The sequence below is a fragment of the Giraffa tippelskirchi genome, chromosome 1 (genome assembly GCF_054371585.1).
Source record: "Giraffa tippelskirchi isolate mGirTip1 chromosome 1, T2T-mGirTip1v1.2.pri, whole genome shotgun sequence".
NCBI classification, from domain to species: Eukaryota; Metazoa; Chordata; class Mammalia; order Artiodactyla; family Giraffidae; genus Giraffa; species Giraffa tippelskirchi.
The window spans coordinates 24,969,557-24,985,502 of NC_137275.1; the positions used below are offsets into that span (position 1 = coordinate 24,969,557).

At 34.9% G+C, this 15,946-nt stretch overlaps 1 protein-coding gene across 3 annotated transcripts in view; it reads left to right on the forward strand.

Moving 5' to 3' along the window:
* NUP54 (nucleoporin 54) overlaps window positions 1-15,946 on the forward strand; it is a 32,288-nt gene that overhangs the window by 1,061 nt on the left and 15,281 nt on the right. For 2 of the 3 annotated variants that reach the window (XM_081585264.1, XM_081585275.1), the window contains exons 2-7: window positions 2,653-2,736; window positions 2,828-2,980; window positions 10,606-10,832; window positions 12,410-12,597; window positions 13,284-13,480; window positions 15,497-15,551. In XM_081585264.1, the coding sequence (XP_081441390.1) occupies window positions 2,653-2,736; window positions 2,828-2,980; window positions 10,606-10,832; window positions 12,410-12,597; window positions 13,284-13,480; window positions 15,497-15,551 (904 nt within the window). The remainder of the gene's footprint in view (window positions 1-2,652; window positions 2,737-2,827; window positions 2,981-10,605; window positions 10,833-12,409; window positions 12,598-13,283; window positions 13,481-15,496; window positions 15,552-15,946) is intronic. The other variant, XM_081585286.1, reaches the window with a different exon arrangement.

The window sequence follows — 15,946 nt, forward strand, 5'->3', positions numbered from 1 at the left end:
AAAATCATTTCCTAACGTCGAATCAAAAACATTTGTATTAAGTTTTGACTCTTAAAAGATTTGGTTTGGGGAAGTCTTGCAAGTTATTATATAATATTCCTTTGTTAAATTTGCATTTGATTGAGTAGAATATACCTTCCAAGTGATATGAAATTGGAGTGGATTTTTATTTTGAGTGGAATACGTCTTCCAAATTATTAAATATCTCTTTTCAAAATGTAAGTTCGACAGTCAGGCCCATTTTCCTGGAATTCTTGGACTCCTGCAGTCATTTTTTTTTCCCATTTTTCCTGCATCTTTCATTGGAATTTCATTTGATTGTGTTTGTGTTTCCTGAGAGAAACAAATCTTATACGAACAGCAGCAGCCAGTCTTGTTTTTTAATCTGTATAATAGTGTCTTTCTTTAATCAACAGAGCAGATTAGGATACATTTCTGTAAGATAATGTAATTATAGTAAGAATCCCCAGTTCTTCACTGGATTTTTTGAGAAATGACCAGAGCCGTTCATTTTCAGATAGCACTGACTTCTAAAAGGTAGGCTAGACATCTTTGCACTAAAAAAGATAATTATGAAGATTTTGTATCTGTATGGATCATTTGAAGCTCATTGAAAATTCTGCAAAACACAAACTATAATGTGTGTGTCTGTGTGTATCTATATATATATATATGAAAAAATTTAAAATAGACCTCTGTACCTTGCATACAATGACCCTATAGAAAAGTCTTGTTCTTCAGCTGCTCGTATATGAATTTATTATTCATATTCTCTAACATATGCCACTTATGCCCATGCCAATTATATGCATTTGGTAACCATGATTTATTCCCTAAGACCTATTTCAGATGTCTGGCATTTTGTGCAGTCACTTGTTACTGCAGTGTGAAAATGACCTTGGCATTTGATTTGAAAACATTTTGAAGAATACTTGAGTATTCCAAAGATTAAACAATCCGTTATCATTAAGATATATTTAAAGTGATCACATATCACTGTTGTTTGGTATGTTACTTTTCCCTCTTTGCTTAAAATTGGCACTGGGTAAAACAGACATTATTCTGAAATTTGTGTTTCCGAACAAACCCACCCAGCTTGTAACTCAACAACAATAAATAAACTAGTTGGTATTTGCTTGATTTCATGTTCATTTGGAGTTGTCGCTGTAAGTTTTGAGTTGTGATAACTGTTTTAACTACTTTTACGTATGTTCATTAGCTTAGTCTTCAGCAAAGGACTGATTGAAATTCTTGTTTACTTTTTAAATTTTATATCCTAGCAGATCCATTATTATTAATAAACATTTTTCATATTATGGAGCATGTTAAGATACCAATGCTTTTATCGTATAGCCAATTCAGAATATATCTTAGTTTTTCTGTGACACTTAGAAGTAATGAAAAAGATTAGGAACAATATTTAGTACTTTAGGTGATTTTTATCAAAATGTTTACAGTTTGCAGTACCACAGTAGAATCTGCAAGTAAATAGAGTATTTGGTTGTGCCTGGATGCAACATGTGGTCTACTCTTGAATAATTTTCCCAGTCAGAATCATATGATGACTATCAATGGGCTGTGGGTTTTTTTCCTTCTTGTATCTCTTACATTACAATATTAATGAATCTCTGTCTCTTATGCCAGAAATATGTGAGATTGAAAGTTAGAATCCCAGAAAGTCTGCAGTATAACTCAGAGAGGACTAATGGTTCAAACATCTGTCTTAAAAGTCTTTTTCGGCATCACATTGGTAATCAAAGACTAACAGTAAGGGGAGAAAAAGCAATTTTAGATTGGCTAGCATTCCACTCCACTCATATATCAAGTTGCATCGGTAAAGATTAACTTTTTGTCTTTAGATTTATCTGAAAATGAAATTTGTGTATCTGTCAGTTTCCAAACTGTGATGCAGGGTCTGGTGATGGCTCTGCTCTCCTTTGAGGCCACTACTGCCTTTGATTTTTTTTTTTCCTTATCTCTTCAAGAAGTAACATTCTTGTTGTATGAAAGTCATTATATTGGTATGTTTAATTTGAAAAGTTGCTTAGTCTTGATGGAGACTAAGTAGAAATGTAAGTTAGAATATAAATTAATTCACCAAAACCAAGGTTGCAAACTCGCAACACAGTCTGCCGATATGATGTTTATCACATCTTAAAAATATTTGAATTAGTTGCAAAAAACCAATTGAATTGGGGTTTAAAATTATGTAAATTTCACATTAAAAAAATCTAGATTTTTCAATTTCTCTTGGGGAAAATGGGAGCATATAACACTACTCAACTACCATTCTCCTGTAGCAGTCATCTGCTGGAATTTAGGAACTGCTGCCATTAAAAAAACTGTCCACATTGATCAGTCCCACCAGTTAGTAAACATCTAGCCTATTTCATTAATATTAACACCCTATGTCTTGTAGACATTTGAATTTAATTTGCAACCCCTGCTCTAAAAATACATAGTCATTTTAGTTTGTTACACAAACACTAACTAAATAGGCATAACATGTTTTCTCAGCCATAACTTAATCACCTCTTTAGTTGAAAGGTATATATTGCATTGTAGCAAATACTTATATAATTTGGAAAAGAAATTACCTCATATGTATTCAAAAATTCTTCCTTTCTATTTTATTTATGCTTTTTTAATTAGGTGGGTTTGGAGGATTTGGGACAACGTCTACCACAGCGGGTTCTGCATTCAGCTTTTCTACTCCAGCTAACACAGGCACTACTGGTAAGAAGATATCTTATATCATTTATAGAAGAAAATGAGCTACAGATCATATATCTTTTTTAACTTAAAATTGCTAATTTTTCATTCAAAGGATTCTTTGGTAGTACTCAAAACAAAGGTTTTGGATTTGGGACTGGTTTTGGCACAACAACTGGAACTAGTACTGGTTTAGGTACTGGTCTGGGGACCGGACTTGGATTTGGAGGATTTAATACACAGCAGCAGCAACAGCAGCAACAGACTAGTAAGTACAAGAGGTTTTCATTTTCAGATATGAAACCATAACAATGTAGATAATGCACTGTTCAAAACATTTGAGTAGATACCTTTTTTTTGGAGGAGTTATAAATATCATATTCCACAGAATTCCAAAAGCTGCTTCTCATGTTCAAATATAATGATAGCAACTGGGGAAAAGATAGATTGGCATGATTATAAGACCTCTGTGTTTAGTATCATTCTATTAAAGTTTTTGTTGTTGGTAAAAAAATAACACAGATATGTAAAGCTGCACAGAAATAGTTTCATGGCTTGTATATAAGATGAATGCCCTTGTAACCACTGCCCATGTCAGGAGGTGGACCCTAACCAGCCACCTCAGAAACCCTCCACATTCTTCTCCTAGCCATTTCCATCGAAGGAAATAGTTTTGCCTTTTGTGTTGATCACTTCCTTACTTTTCTTTATGGTTTTGTTACTCAAGTGTGTGAACAGTATTGTTCACTTTCATTTGTCTTAAATCTCTGTAAGTCCGCCTTTTTAGTTTTCTTTTTTATTTTTCAATTTGTTGATGAAATCAGATCATTTGTCCTATAGAGGTTGACAGTCAGGACTTTATGATTGCATTCCTTTTGTATAGTTAACATACCTTTGTCCTCTGTATTTCTTATAAATTGCGTTGGATCTAAGGGGTTATTTATATTGATCATTCAGTTTTTTATTTGTTTGCAAGACTACTTTATAAATAGTGTTGTATTTTTTTTTATCAAGAGGCATATAATGTCTGTTTGTCTCTATTTTTTGTGATGTTACCAGTGGCCATTGGTGATGATTACCAAGATCCATTAATTCATTAGGGGTTGCCAAATGGTTTTATTCCAACTATGTGCTTCCTTTTCCATTTATTTGTTGAAATACTTCTGTAAAGAGAAACTTCTCCTCATCTACTATTTGAATAATTCTTTCCCTTTATTCTTAGCTTTCAAAATAAAGATTTGGTTCCCTATCCTTCTCCAAAGGTAACCTTTTTTTTAAATGTCAGGAACTGAAGTATTTAAATGATTTGATATTTTTCAGTCCATTGCTGTTTTCCATATTGATGTTTAAATTGTTCCATCTTTAGCCAGTGTAAGCCTCTTCAGGTTGGTTTCCAAGTCATGTTGGTACACAAGTGTAGCATTAGTCTTTGATAGCTTCCTTACTAGCTTGTGTGGCAGTATGTTCCAGGGTTGTCTTGTATGTATATATGTATGCTTATATGCTTAGTTGCTCAGTCATGTCTGACTCTTTGCGACCCCATGGACTGTAGCCCACCAGGCTCTTCTGTCCATGAAATTCTCCAAGCAAGGATACTGGAGTGGGTAGCCATTCCTTTCTCCAGGAAATCTTCCTGACCCAGGGATTGAACTTGGGTCTCCTGCGTTGTAGGTAGATTCTTTATAACTGAGCCACCAGGGAAGCCCTTTATCTTGTATATATTAGTATGTTTAATTATCACAAGAACTCTATGAAATAGAACTATTACCTCCATTTTATAGATGGAGAGAGGTAACTGAGAGAATTGTGCCTTGTCCATACATCTTCTGAGATGTTGTACAGGAAAACAGATTCAGGTTGCTTGACTTCCTTTGTAATGCTCCTTTTGCTTTTCTGCAATTTGCTACTTCCTAAAATCACTTCTGTTTCATTTTTCTTAGGTGACTCTATTGATTGGATAGAATTCACCCTACTCAGTCATTGAAGCTTAGTAACTTACTAAACATGAATTTCAAGAATTATCTAATCACTAAAATGAAGATAATAGGATTTTTCATGCTTGTGTTACAAGAAAGTAATAATATATCTTTCTTACTCTCCTCCTGCAACAATATGAAGTTAGATGGAAATCCAAATAGTTAAGAAGAAGAGAGGAAAAATGAAGGTTTTTCTTTGTTTCTTGACATGAAGTCTCTTCAACTATGTTATTATAGTTGCACTTACTTTTCTTTGGAAAAATAGGAGTTTGAATCTGGTGCTGTTCATTTTCAGAATGAAAAGGGCTCATTCTCCTCTAAGTGTGTGTTGTTATGTCAAGACTCGGGGTATATAAGGTATATGTACTGGGTTTATAAGGTCGCTCATAGTCTATAAGGAGATGGAATAACAAACTTTCAATTAGATTGACTAACAAACATTCAGTTATAAAAAAATATATCAATATATGTGTGAAAGCACTAAAATACACGATACAAAGTGCTTTGGAATGTATAGGAAAAGTCGAATCTTGAGGGACTTAGATGGTTGGATAAAGTCAGAAAAGGGTATTATAGGCAGAGGGACTAACATTGACAAAGGCATGAATGCCTGGCACAATGTGAATTTGGGACCTGCTGTTGTAAGGAGTTCGAGTTTACTCTGCAAAGATTGTGAAACTTTTTTGCGTCATTTTTTAAAAACTCCTGTTTGTACGAGGCACTTGCTGTCTGATTACACTGTCTCTGATATGCCTGATCTCGGTTATTTGCTGACTTCCTGGACAGTACCTTGTATTCATTGAACACTGGCAGCTGGCTCTGAGTTTTGCTGAGTGGCTCCGTCAGTAAAGCATCTGCCTGCAAGTGCAGGAGACCTGGGTTCAATTCCTGGATCGGGAAGTTCCCCTGGAGAAGGAAATGGCAACCCACTCCAATATTCTTGCCTGGAGAATCCCATGGACAGGAGAGCCTGGCAGGCTATAACTTATGGGATCGCAAGAGTCGAACACGACTTAGCGCTATCTTCTTCTTCTTCTGAGTTTTGCTTTTCAACTTGTGCTGTCAATCTGAGTTATTTTAGCATTCACATACTTATGTACTCAGACAGTCATACCATCTACCTTTTATTCCGAAGACCTCCATTTCACTTTAGCCACAGTTCTTACCTTGGACTTTGGCAACATCTGAAAGTGTTCTAATTACATAATTCACTAATGTAAACATCCCACAACCTTTGCTCTTTAAGCCTGCCTTTTCAACTACTTTCAACATAGCTGTTCTTAGACCTTTTTTTGATTTTTAGACCACTGACACTTTTCTACACTTCAATCAGCTCCTTCACTGTTCTTTCTAACTAGCTTAAGAGTCCTTGTCCTTCCATTTCAGTCACTCGTACCAAGATGCTAAACTTCCTTATCCTTGTATCATATTTCCCTGAAAACACAACCTGAAGCCTGTGTAAGCCCAGTATCTATCTAGGTACTGCTTGAGAAAATCATTCAGTTCAGGAGATTGAATAGTACCTCCAAATTCTTAATCACCAACCCAAGTTGGGCCCTCAACATTGCTTGGTAATCCTGTGAAGTTTCTATTTTCAAATTATTCTCCTGCTGTTTATAAGTTATTTTAAACCTTTATTCTCTTCAAATCTCAAATTTCTCTGTTCTCACTTTTAGCAGATGGCCTTGACCTCTACTTCAAAGAGAAAATAGAAGCCTTCATTGTAATTCCTTCAGCTGCCCATTGCCAAACCTTCTATCTCCCTCTGTATCCATTCTTTTCTCTTTTCACCTGTGCTTTGGATCTCATATCCTCCCACCTTCTGGGGCCCCTTGTGCTATGGATTATTTTTCCCAGCAACCCCTTGCCCCATTCCACCTCTCACTCCCCACCAAAAAAAAGTCTTCAGCTTCTCTATCCAAGGAGTATTCTCATCCACATTTAAACAGTCTGAAATTTCTTTTTTCTTTAAACAATGAAAACAAAACAAGTTTTATTTCACATCTCACTTCAGCTATTGGTGCCTTTCACTCTCTTCTCCCCTTCATAATCTACTTGGAACAGATGTAGAAGAATGTAACCCCCTGCTGCTATCTTCTGTTACCTCTTAGTGTACGTTGTTTGGTTTCTAAATTCTTTCTTTACCCAATCAAGTGTGTGTGTTAGTTGATCAGTTGTGTCCGACTCTTTGCAACCTCCTGGACTGTAACCCACCAGGTTCCTCTGTCCATGGAATTCTTCAGGCAATAATACTGGAGTGGGTATTATATCCCTTTCTCCAGGGGATCTTCCTGACCCAGGGATCGAACCCTGGTCTCCCACGTTACAGGCAGATTCTTTGCCATCTGAGCCATCAGGGAAGCCCAGTCAAGTAATTAAAGTCATTAATCTCTCAAATCCACTGAACATCCACTGTTCTTGAATTGTGGAAAAGTCTAACATACAAAAATAGAATAGTAAAATGACCCCATGGTCTACCCAATAGATTGAACAAAAATCAGAATCTACCACATTTGCTTTCTCTCTCTCCTTCCTCATCTGTTTTTTTTTTTTTAATTGCTGAAGTACTTTAAAGCAAACCCCAAAAATACCATTTCACCCTTATTTTACTGCTTTACTGTACTTTTCTCTTTAAAACCATGGAGTCACTCCAACTCACAGCTCCTTGGTATCATCTGATACCCAGGCCTTAATCAGATTTCCCCTTATGTCTCAGTAAAGTTTTCTTCAGTTGGCTTGTTGAAATCATGATCCAAACAAAGGCACACATTTACTTTCTTGTTATGTCTGTTAGTATAGAGAATTCTTTTTAGTATAGATAGTTTCTTACTTAAGGTTTTTTTTTTTTTTAACCTGGCTCATGAATTGAAGAAATTGAACCAGTTGTGCTGTGAAATATCCCTATTCTAGATTTCTTTGTTTCCTTGTAGAATCATTTAACTTTGTGCCCCATATTTCTGGTGAATGAAGTTAGCTTTTAGGTAATAAAGACTTAAGTTTGACTTTTTAGCATGAATACTCTGCAGGCGGTGCTGTGTGCTTCCTGTTAAGAGGCTGTCTCCTTTAGAGATGCGAAGACTGACCAGTTGGTTCAGGTGGTGAGAGCTAAATCTATAAAGTTCCCCATCATTCTTTAACCTAATGGTTTCGTTAACTGATGGTCATTGCCGCAATCAGTTACTTTATTAGGAGTTGCAGAATGGTGACTTTCTAATTCTGCCCTGTCTTCCACACTGAAATTCTTCTGTAAAAGGAGTTTTTCTTCATCTCTTCCCTCCCCCAAGACTGCTTGGTCACCCTGAAATAGAATTTGTATAGGAAAGGCATAATGAATTCTTTCTTTTTAATTGATAGTATTTGTAAGAAGTTTTTGGTTCTTGATTATTTCCAGTGGTATCCAAGGAGTTGAGAGTTTTCTAAATTTTTGACTTTTACTTTTAAAAATTATCATTTTGAATGCATAAGATTAATAAATTGATTATGTTTGAGTTGGTTACATTCATTATTCTTTTTGATGCTGAGATTGTCACATTTTTGGCCAGTGTGAGCCCTCAGCTTCAGTGATAGTCTGGTCTTTTTTTTTCTCCTACCCTGTTGTTTAGTAGTCCATATTCCTTTTGCCAGCTCATCTTCCCCTCCTCTTTGACACAGAGATTTGCACATGCTGTTATTCTTTGCTGCTACCCCTGGCCTGGCTGACTACTTCTTTTAGACCTTAGCTGGTTCTAATGGAATAGCCTTCTCTTGATCCTCCTGCCCCAGACTTGATTGGCTCCCTCATTTAGGACTCTCAGAGCCTCTACTTCTTTGAGGCACTTATCACAACTGTGAATATTTGTTTGATATGCTCATTTTGTTTAAAGAACCAGTCTTGTTTACAACCACATCCTTAGTTTTTGCCTCTCTGACACTTAGGAAGTATTCAATAAATATTTGTTAAATGAATACATAGTGCAAGAATGAATGAAAGTATGTATTAGCATATATGTACGATATATAAAACCAGGAGAGACTGTATTGTCAGGAAATCTAAGGGAGAATAGTTTTTCAAGGAGGATATGTATTCCATGGAAGTTGAAGATTTTCAATAGCATAAGCCCCTCCCTGAAAAGATAGAATGGTGTGAGAAGTCTAATATGGTAAGGCTTTGAAAGAATCTATTAGATTTTGTTATTTGTGTTTCTCAAATGCCTACTAGCTAGTGCACTCTGAGTAGACTAGTGTGGTTGGAATCCAATGTGAAGTGTAAGTTAGTACAGATGATGGTTTGCTAATCTTACTTAAAAACTGAGGATGATAAAGCCTGGGAATTTTTTGTTGGAGGCTACAGAGTGAACTTATAGTAAATCAATATTCAAGTCTCCTGGCTTCTAGTCCACTTCTTTACCATTTTCATAAATGCCCATTTGGGAATTAATAATACTCATGTGGAGGGTAACAGCAGCCTCTCTTTAGCCCTGTAGAAGCCCCATTGGCCTTGTGGTACTTAAATCTTTAGAGCTGAAAGAAAACTTAAATGTCATCCAATATAGTGGTCCTAAAACTTGGATCATTTTGGTATTCATGATTTTTCTTTTCTCTGCATACTATTTGTATTATTGTTAAATAATTTTCTTTAAATCAATTTACTTTTAGATATTAAATGTGTTTATTTTGAAAGAAAAGTTAATACTACTGCTATAAATGGAAAACCAGTATCACTTGCTATAAAGAAACAATAATTGAACTTAAGTCCACAGAAAATATAATAATGTTAATTCCAGCTTGATAACTTTGCTTAAGCTCTTGAGTCTTAAATTTGTTCTTCCCTTTGTTAGAAAGTGAGATAAGCAGATGACATGAGATGACAATTATATATATATATATTATTAATTAAAAGAGAAGTTTTTGTTATATGATTTACCGTATTTAGTGATTCAACTATTGCTTGACATCTATAGTTTCATGTACCAAAGTTATTTACTTATCTAGCACTTTGGAAATACTGATCTAACAACTCAGCCCTTTAAATTATAACACGAGGTAAGTGACTTGTCCAAAGTTACACAGCCAGCTAAAGCTTTAGCTTAGGATTTGTCCATTTGTTGATTTTTTTTCACTATATATTTCTTTGCACTAAGAAAAGGAAATTGTTTATTAAGCTGATATTACGTAACAATGATATAATTATTCTTTTTGCTTATTTTGTGTCCTCCAGTTAGTATATATAGTATAAATATAACAGTAGTAAATGTCGTTTAAAAAATAGTTCTGCAACTTCACAGACTTTATAACCTTTTTTTGGTGTGGGTCTAATATTATCATCTATCTTGAATCTAATTTGTGTCTAATGGAAATGGTTGCATTAAGATGATATTAGACATGCCAGTTTGACATTATAAAGATTGTCCTAGCATATTAGTTTTCTATTATTGCCGTAGCTAAGTGTCACAAACTTTGTAACTTAAAACATACTACTTTACAGTTCTGGAGATCAGAAAACCAGAAATAAGTTTCACTGAGCAAAAATCAAGGCACTGAGAAGACTGCATTACTTCTGGAGGCTCTAGGGGAGAATCCATTCCCTTGCCCTGTCCAGCTTCTGGAGTCCACATTTCTTGGCTTATAGCTTCTTTCCCCATCTTCAAAGCTAGCAGCATAGGATCTGCAAATCTCACTTTGACTCTGACCTTCTTCTTCCCTTTTAAGGACACTTATAGTACGTTGAACTCACTCTGATAATCCAGGATAGTCTCAGCTTAATTAATTGAATCATATCTGCAAAGTTCCTTTCTCTGTGCAAGGTAACATATTTACAGGTTCTGGGGATTAAGATGTGGCTCTTTTTGGGCGAGGTGGCGGGGTTTATACTGCTAACTGTATCTAGGATCTGAATTGATTGATTTAAAAAAAAACTAATTTGGGGGTAAATTTTTAGCATTAGGTGGTCTCTTCAGTCAGCCTACACAAGCTCCTGCCCAGTCCAACCAGCTGATAAATACTGCAAGTGCCCTTTCTGCTCCAACACTGCTGGGAGATGAGAGAGATGCTATTTTGGCAAAATGGAATCAACTACAAGCCTTTTGGGGAACAGGAAAAGGATATTTCAACAATAACATTCCACCTGTGGAATTCACACTAGAAAATCCCTTTTGCCGGTTTAAGGTATCGATACTGCTTTTGATCATCACTTGAAGAGTATATGAGAGAATGTGATATTTGGATTAAAATAATACTAAGGAAACAATTGCTTGGTTTTTTTTTAGTACTCGTTGAACATGGTACAGTAACACTTTTGTTTTAAAAATGCAGAAATATAAAATTGAGTAATTTCTTATGTATGTGTGATTGAGATGACTAGGATATGACTGAAGAAAAGTGTGACTGGAGTGTCATTTTTAACAGGAAAAAATGTTAAATGGTCTGCTTGGCACCTATAAAGGGGAGACCCAAAACTAGAATTTAGCTGGATGTGAAAGCCGTTACAACAGTATGGTCCATTTTCTTTGTTCTGATTCCATGCCTACCACAACAGCTTTCTTGTTTGAATTTAACTTCTTAGACATTCTGCTCATCAGTCAATGAGAGTAATTAGGTCAGCTTGGTGATGTATTTTTCATAAAAAATTAATGTATTACAATTCAGTTTATGTGGCAATCCAGAGGAAATTTTTATTTCACTCTCTAGGTTTATGTTGTTCCTGGGTAAGAAAGTTTCTCTTTATAATTATGTGACCTTAAGGCACAGATTGGTGGAAAGAATCATTGCATATTCCCATATTCTTCAAGTTTTGTTGGCCTATGTCAGCCTCTTAAACCTAATCATTGTGTCTATAAGCCGGTGTTTGGAATTGCAAGGCTGAAAATTAGACCATTGAACATGGCTAAGCAACAAAAAGGGACCAACCTATCTTGTTAGAGAATATCTGTCTCATCACTCTGCAAAAAGAAAGTATGTCTTTTGAGTGTATATAGTTGAAATTTTAATACTAAGAGATATATAATAGACATAGGTTGAATATAACAATTTACTTTTTTCTTTTATAATTGCTATATTAATATACATATGGTAAAATGCATAATGAAGTAATCTAAAGGGAGTTTAGATTCTTTTTTAAAAATTGCATTATAAATGATGACAAAAGAGAAAAAAGACTTCTGTCTAAAAGAATAATTCTTAGAAAGGTATAGTTTGTAATATTTAATATTATGTAAACAGCTAACCTGTTCTGTATTACATGAAACCATAAAATAATGTAGACATTCTTTGTAGCATTTATAAGTTGATAGTGTTATTATGGTACTTTAAAAAGTATTTATTTAGTAAATAATTTCTTTATATATCTTTAAACTTTGCTTAAGATTCCATGAGTCAGATAGATAGTAAAAAGTAAGTTACATTTTGATCCATGACTTTGGTAGTCATTTTTATGGCATGAAGAGTTGTTTCCACAGTGTTCAGAAACACCCAACAATGGGTATCAGCTTTTCAGAGGAGAAAGCTATTTAGTTACTCTGTAGGAGAGAAAATTTTCACTCTCTCTGTTATTCTTGGGTAAGAAAGTTTCTCTTTGTAATCTTGTGACCTTCTAGGGCACAGAGTGGCAGAAGGAATCACTACATAGTTCCTTCATTACCACACATTAAGCTATTTTTCCCATTTTAGCAGATAGTAAGCTGTTAATATTAAACACTTGATTTGAGATCTGTACATGTTTTTGATATTGTTTTGTCATTCCACAGGCTGTAGGTTATAGTTGCATGCCCAATAATAAAGATGAAGATGGGCTAGTGGTTTTAGTTTTCAACAAAAAAGAAACAGATATTCGAAGCCAGCAACAGCAATTGGTAGAATCATTGCATAAAGTTTTGGGAGGAAACCAGACCCTTACTGTAAACGTAGAGGGTATTAAAACATTGCCAGATGATCAGTAAGTATACATTGAATGTGCCATATGTTTCTGTGTACCTTGGTTCAAAGAGAGTGATCAACACAAAGCACAAATTAAATCTCAAAGCAGAATATTATTTCTCAGCTAGTGATTCTTCAGTATTTATAGAAACATTTATTTAAAAGTCTTTTTCTTAATCTTGGGTTTCTTAACTTATTAGATGCTAATAATTTCTTAGATTTTTCATTTAGAGACAGGAGGAAACATTAATCATGGCTGTGTGCAAATCAGGGGCCACAAAGATGTTATTGCAATGTTTTAACTGATTACTGTTCATGTTCATTCATGGATAAATATTATTAACTTCCCTTGTCCTGTGTATAATTGTCATACTTAGTGGCAAGACATTTGCTTTAGAATATTTTGGGTTAGAAGAATTATTAGTGAGATATAGTAACTGAAAACAGATTTTACTTTTTGTTCTATAAACTGCAATGAAGCAACCCATTAATTTTCAACAGAATCTCCAAAGTACTTCTTGATTCTGGTGGGGAAAAAAAATTAAAATAGAACTTGCAGCTAAGCATACCTTTATAGATAATATCTTATTTGTCTATCTCATTTCTGAATTCAGCTAGCACCCTTCTAAAATCACATAATGCGTTAATATTTGTGGCTGTGAGTTATATGCTCCGTATTTTATAACTTGGTTATCTTTCCCCCAGGACAGAAGTTGTCATTTATGTTGTTGAGCGTTCTCCAAATGGTACTTCAAGAAGAGTTCCAGCTACAACGCTATATGCCCATTTTGAACAAACCAATATTAAAACACAATTGCAGCAACTCGGTGTAACCCTTTCTATGACTAGGACAGAGCTTTCTCCTGCACAGATCAAACAGCTTTTACAGAATCCTCCTGCTGGTATGTCTCCAGAGTCATGGAGTTGAGGGAATGAAAGTTTGGAAGTACATGCTTCCTCTATTGGGGAGCTGTTGCTTGGTTACTAGTGTTAATGAAACCAATGTCAGCCTATCACGTCTGCTTATTTGGGACATAGGTTTGAATGTTCTTATTGTACTTATTCATTTATTTAATTTTTTGTATTGTATAGCTAATTATGTTTGTTAGAAATTTTGTTGGGCGATGATGAATTAAAGAAAAATAGCCCATAATCCATCTACCCAAAGATAATTCACTCTTAATATTTTATTTTTGTCTAGCTTATCTCTTATTTTAACTGAATATTCAAGTAAAACCTGAATGTGTTCTCACCGTAAAAGATTCCAGATGGCATATCTCAATTGACTGAGTGACAGATCTTTACCTCTCTTCCACAGAAGTAACTACTATTAATAATTTATTGAACTTTATCAATTCTTTATCTTTGATTTTAGTGTAAGCATTTCTATCTGTATTTATATATAAAGTCCTTGAAAAAGGAATTCTGAACTACACATTTACTACAACATGCCTTTTTGCTTATAGTATTCCTTAATGCTTTCCATATCAGTACATAAAGATAAATCTTACTCTTTTTAAAAAACTGCATGGAATACTGTGGATGTACCTTACTGTATTTAACCTCTAGATATTTCTACCTTTGCACTATTATAAACTATGTAACAATTAACCTCCTTGTAAACTTGTCTTAAAACGCACAGGAATGTATTTTTTTTTAGAACCCTGATAGTGAAATTTTCAAGTCGAGATTATGTATACACTCAGCCCTCTGTCTCCTGGGTCTCCACATCTGCAGGTTCCACATCTGCACCTTCATCTAACCACAGGTCCAAAGCAGGAAATAAATTTTAGGAAGTTCCAAAAAACAAAACTTGAATTGCTGCACCTTGGCAGCTATTTTCATAACATTTCATTGTATTAGGTATTATAAGTAACCCACAAGTGATTTAAAGTGTATGGTAGGATGGGTGTAATATTATATGCAAATATTATTAATACTATACCCTTTCTTACAAGGGCCTTGAGCATTCCCAGGGAGTGGGGTGGGTCCTGAACCCCACCCTCTGCAGATACCAGAGAGTCGGCAGTACTTTATGTATTGTTGTTCAGTTCAGTTCAGTTCAGTCACTCAGTCGTGTCCGACTCTTTGCGACCCCGTGAATCGCAGCACGCCAGGCCTCCCTGTCCATCACCAACTCCCGGAGTCCACCCAAACCCTTGTCCATCGAGTTGATGATGCCATCCAGCCATCTCATCCTCTGTCATCCCCTTCTCCTCCTGCCCCAGTCCTTCCCAGCATTAGGGTCTTTTCCAATGAGTCAACTCTTCACATGAGGTGGCCAAAGTATTGGAGTTTCAGCTTCAACATCAGTCCTTCCAATGAACACCCAGGACTGATCTCCTTTAGGATGTATTGTTGTTAGGTACTGCCAAATTGCCCTCCAGTGCAAGTTCAGCCATTTACATTCATAATAGGAATGTGTTACTTTTCCTCACATTTTTTATTTTTCTAATGTTTTCTCATTCTGCTCTATTTGCCAACAATGAAGATAATCAGTCTTGAATTTTTCCACTCTTTTGGCAAAAAGTTAATACTTACTTTCATTTACATTTCCCTATTACTAAAGTTGACTAGCTTTTTGTATATTAGCCACGTTTATAATATTTGTGAATTACCTATTCATGTTCTTTGCCCATTTTCTATTAAATTTTTTGTCTTTGTGATTTAGGGGAGCTCTTCCTATATTCTGGAGATTAATCTATTATCTTATTATAGATACTTGCTTTTGAGGTACTTTTTTTTTTTAGCTTTATCCTACAAAACAATTTTTTGTTCTTGTTATGGTCATATTTGAGAATCATTTTTCATTATAGATTTCAGGTTTTGTGTCTCACTTTAGGAGGGCCTTTCCCATACACATATTATAAAAATGGGAAATCGTTCTTTTTAGAAAAAATATTTCTTTTTTATGGTAGGTGTTGATCCTATTATCTGGGAACAAGCCAAGGTGGATAACCCTGATTCTGAAAAGTAAGTGTATCTTCATCTAGTTTTTATATACAAACTAATATTTACTACCAGGGAAGCAGATGGAAGCTGTTAACTATAATTCTTACATTTAAAGAGAGTTTATCTTCCTTTTCATTCCTTTTTAAAGAATGTTGATTATAATCAGGCTGCATCATGTGGTAAAAAGATTAAAATCTGAGTCATAGTGCCCTAATTATATATTTGCATTTAATACTGCAGTTTTTGACCACACTGTATTTCCTTACTCATAAAATTAGATTGGATGAAATCTCTGTGGTGTAACACTTGATTTCATAGTCATAGATCTGCCTTTTAACCCTAGAAATGTGAATTACAGGAATGTTATTATGAAAATCTTATCTTGTATTTTGTAATAATACAGGCTTTGGCCTGAA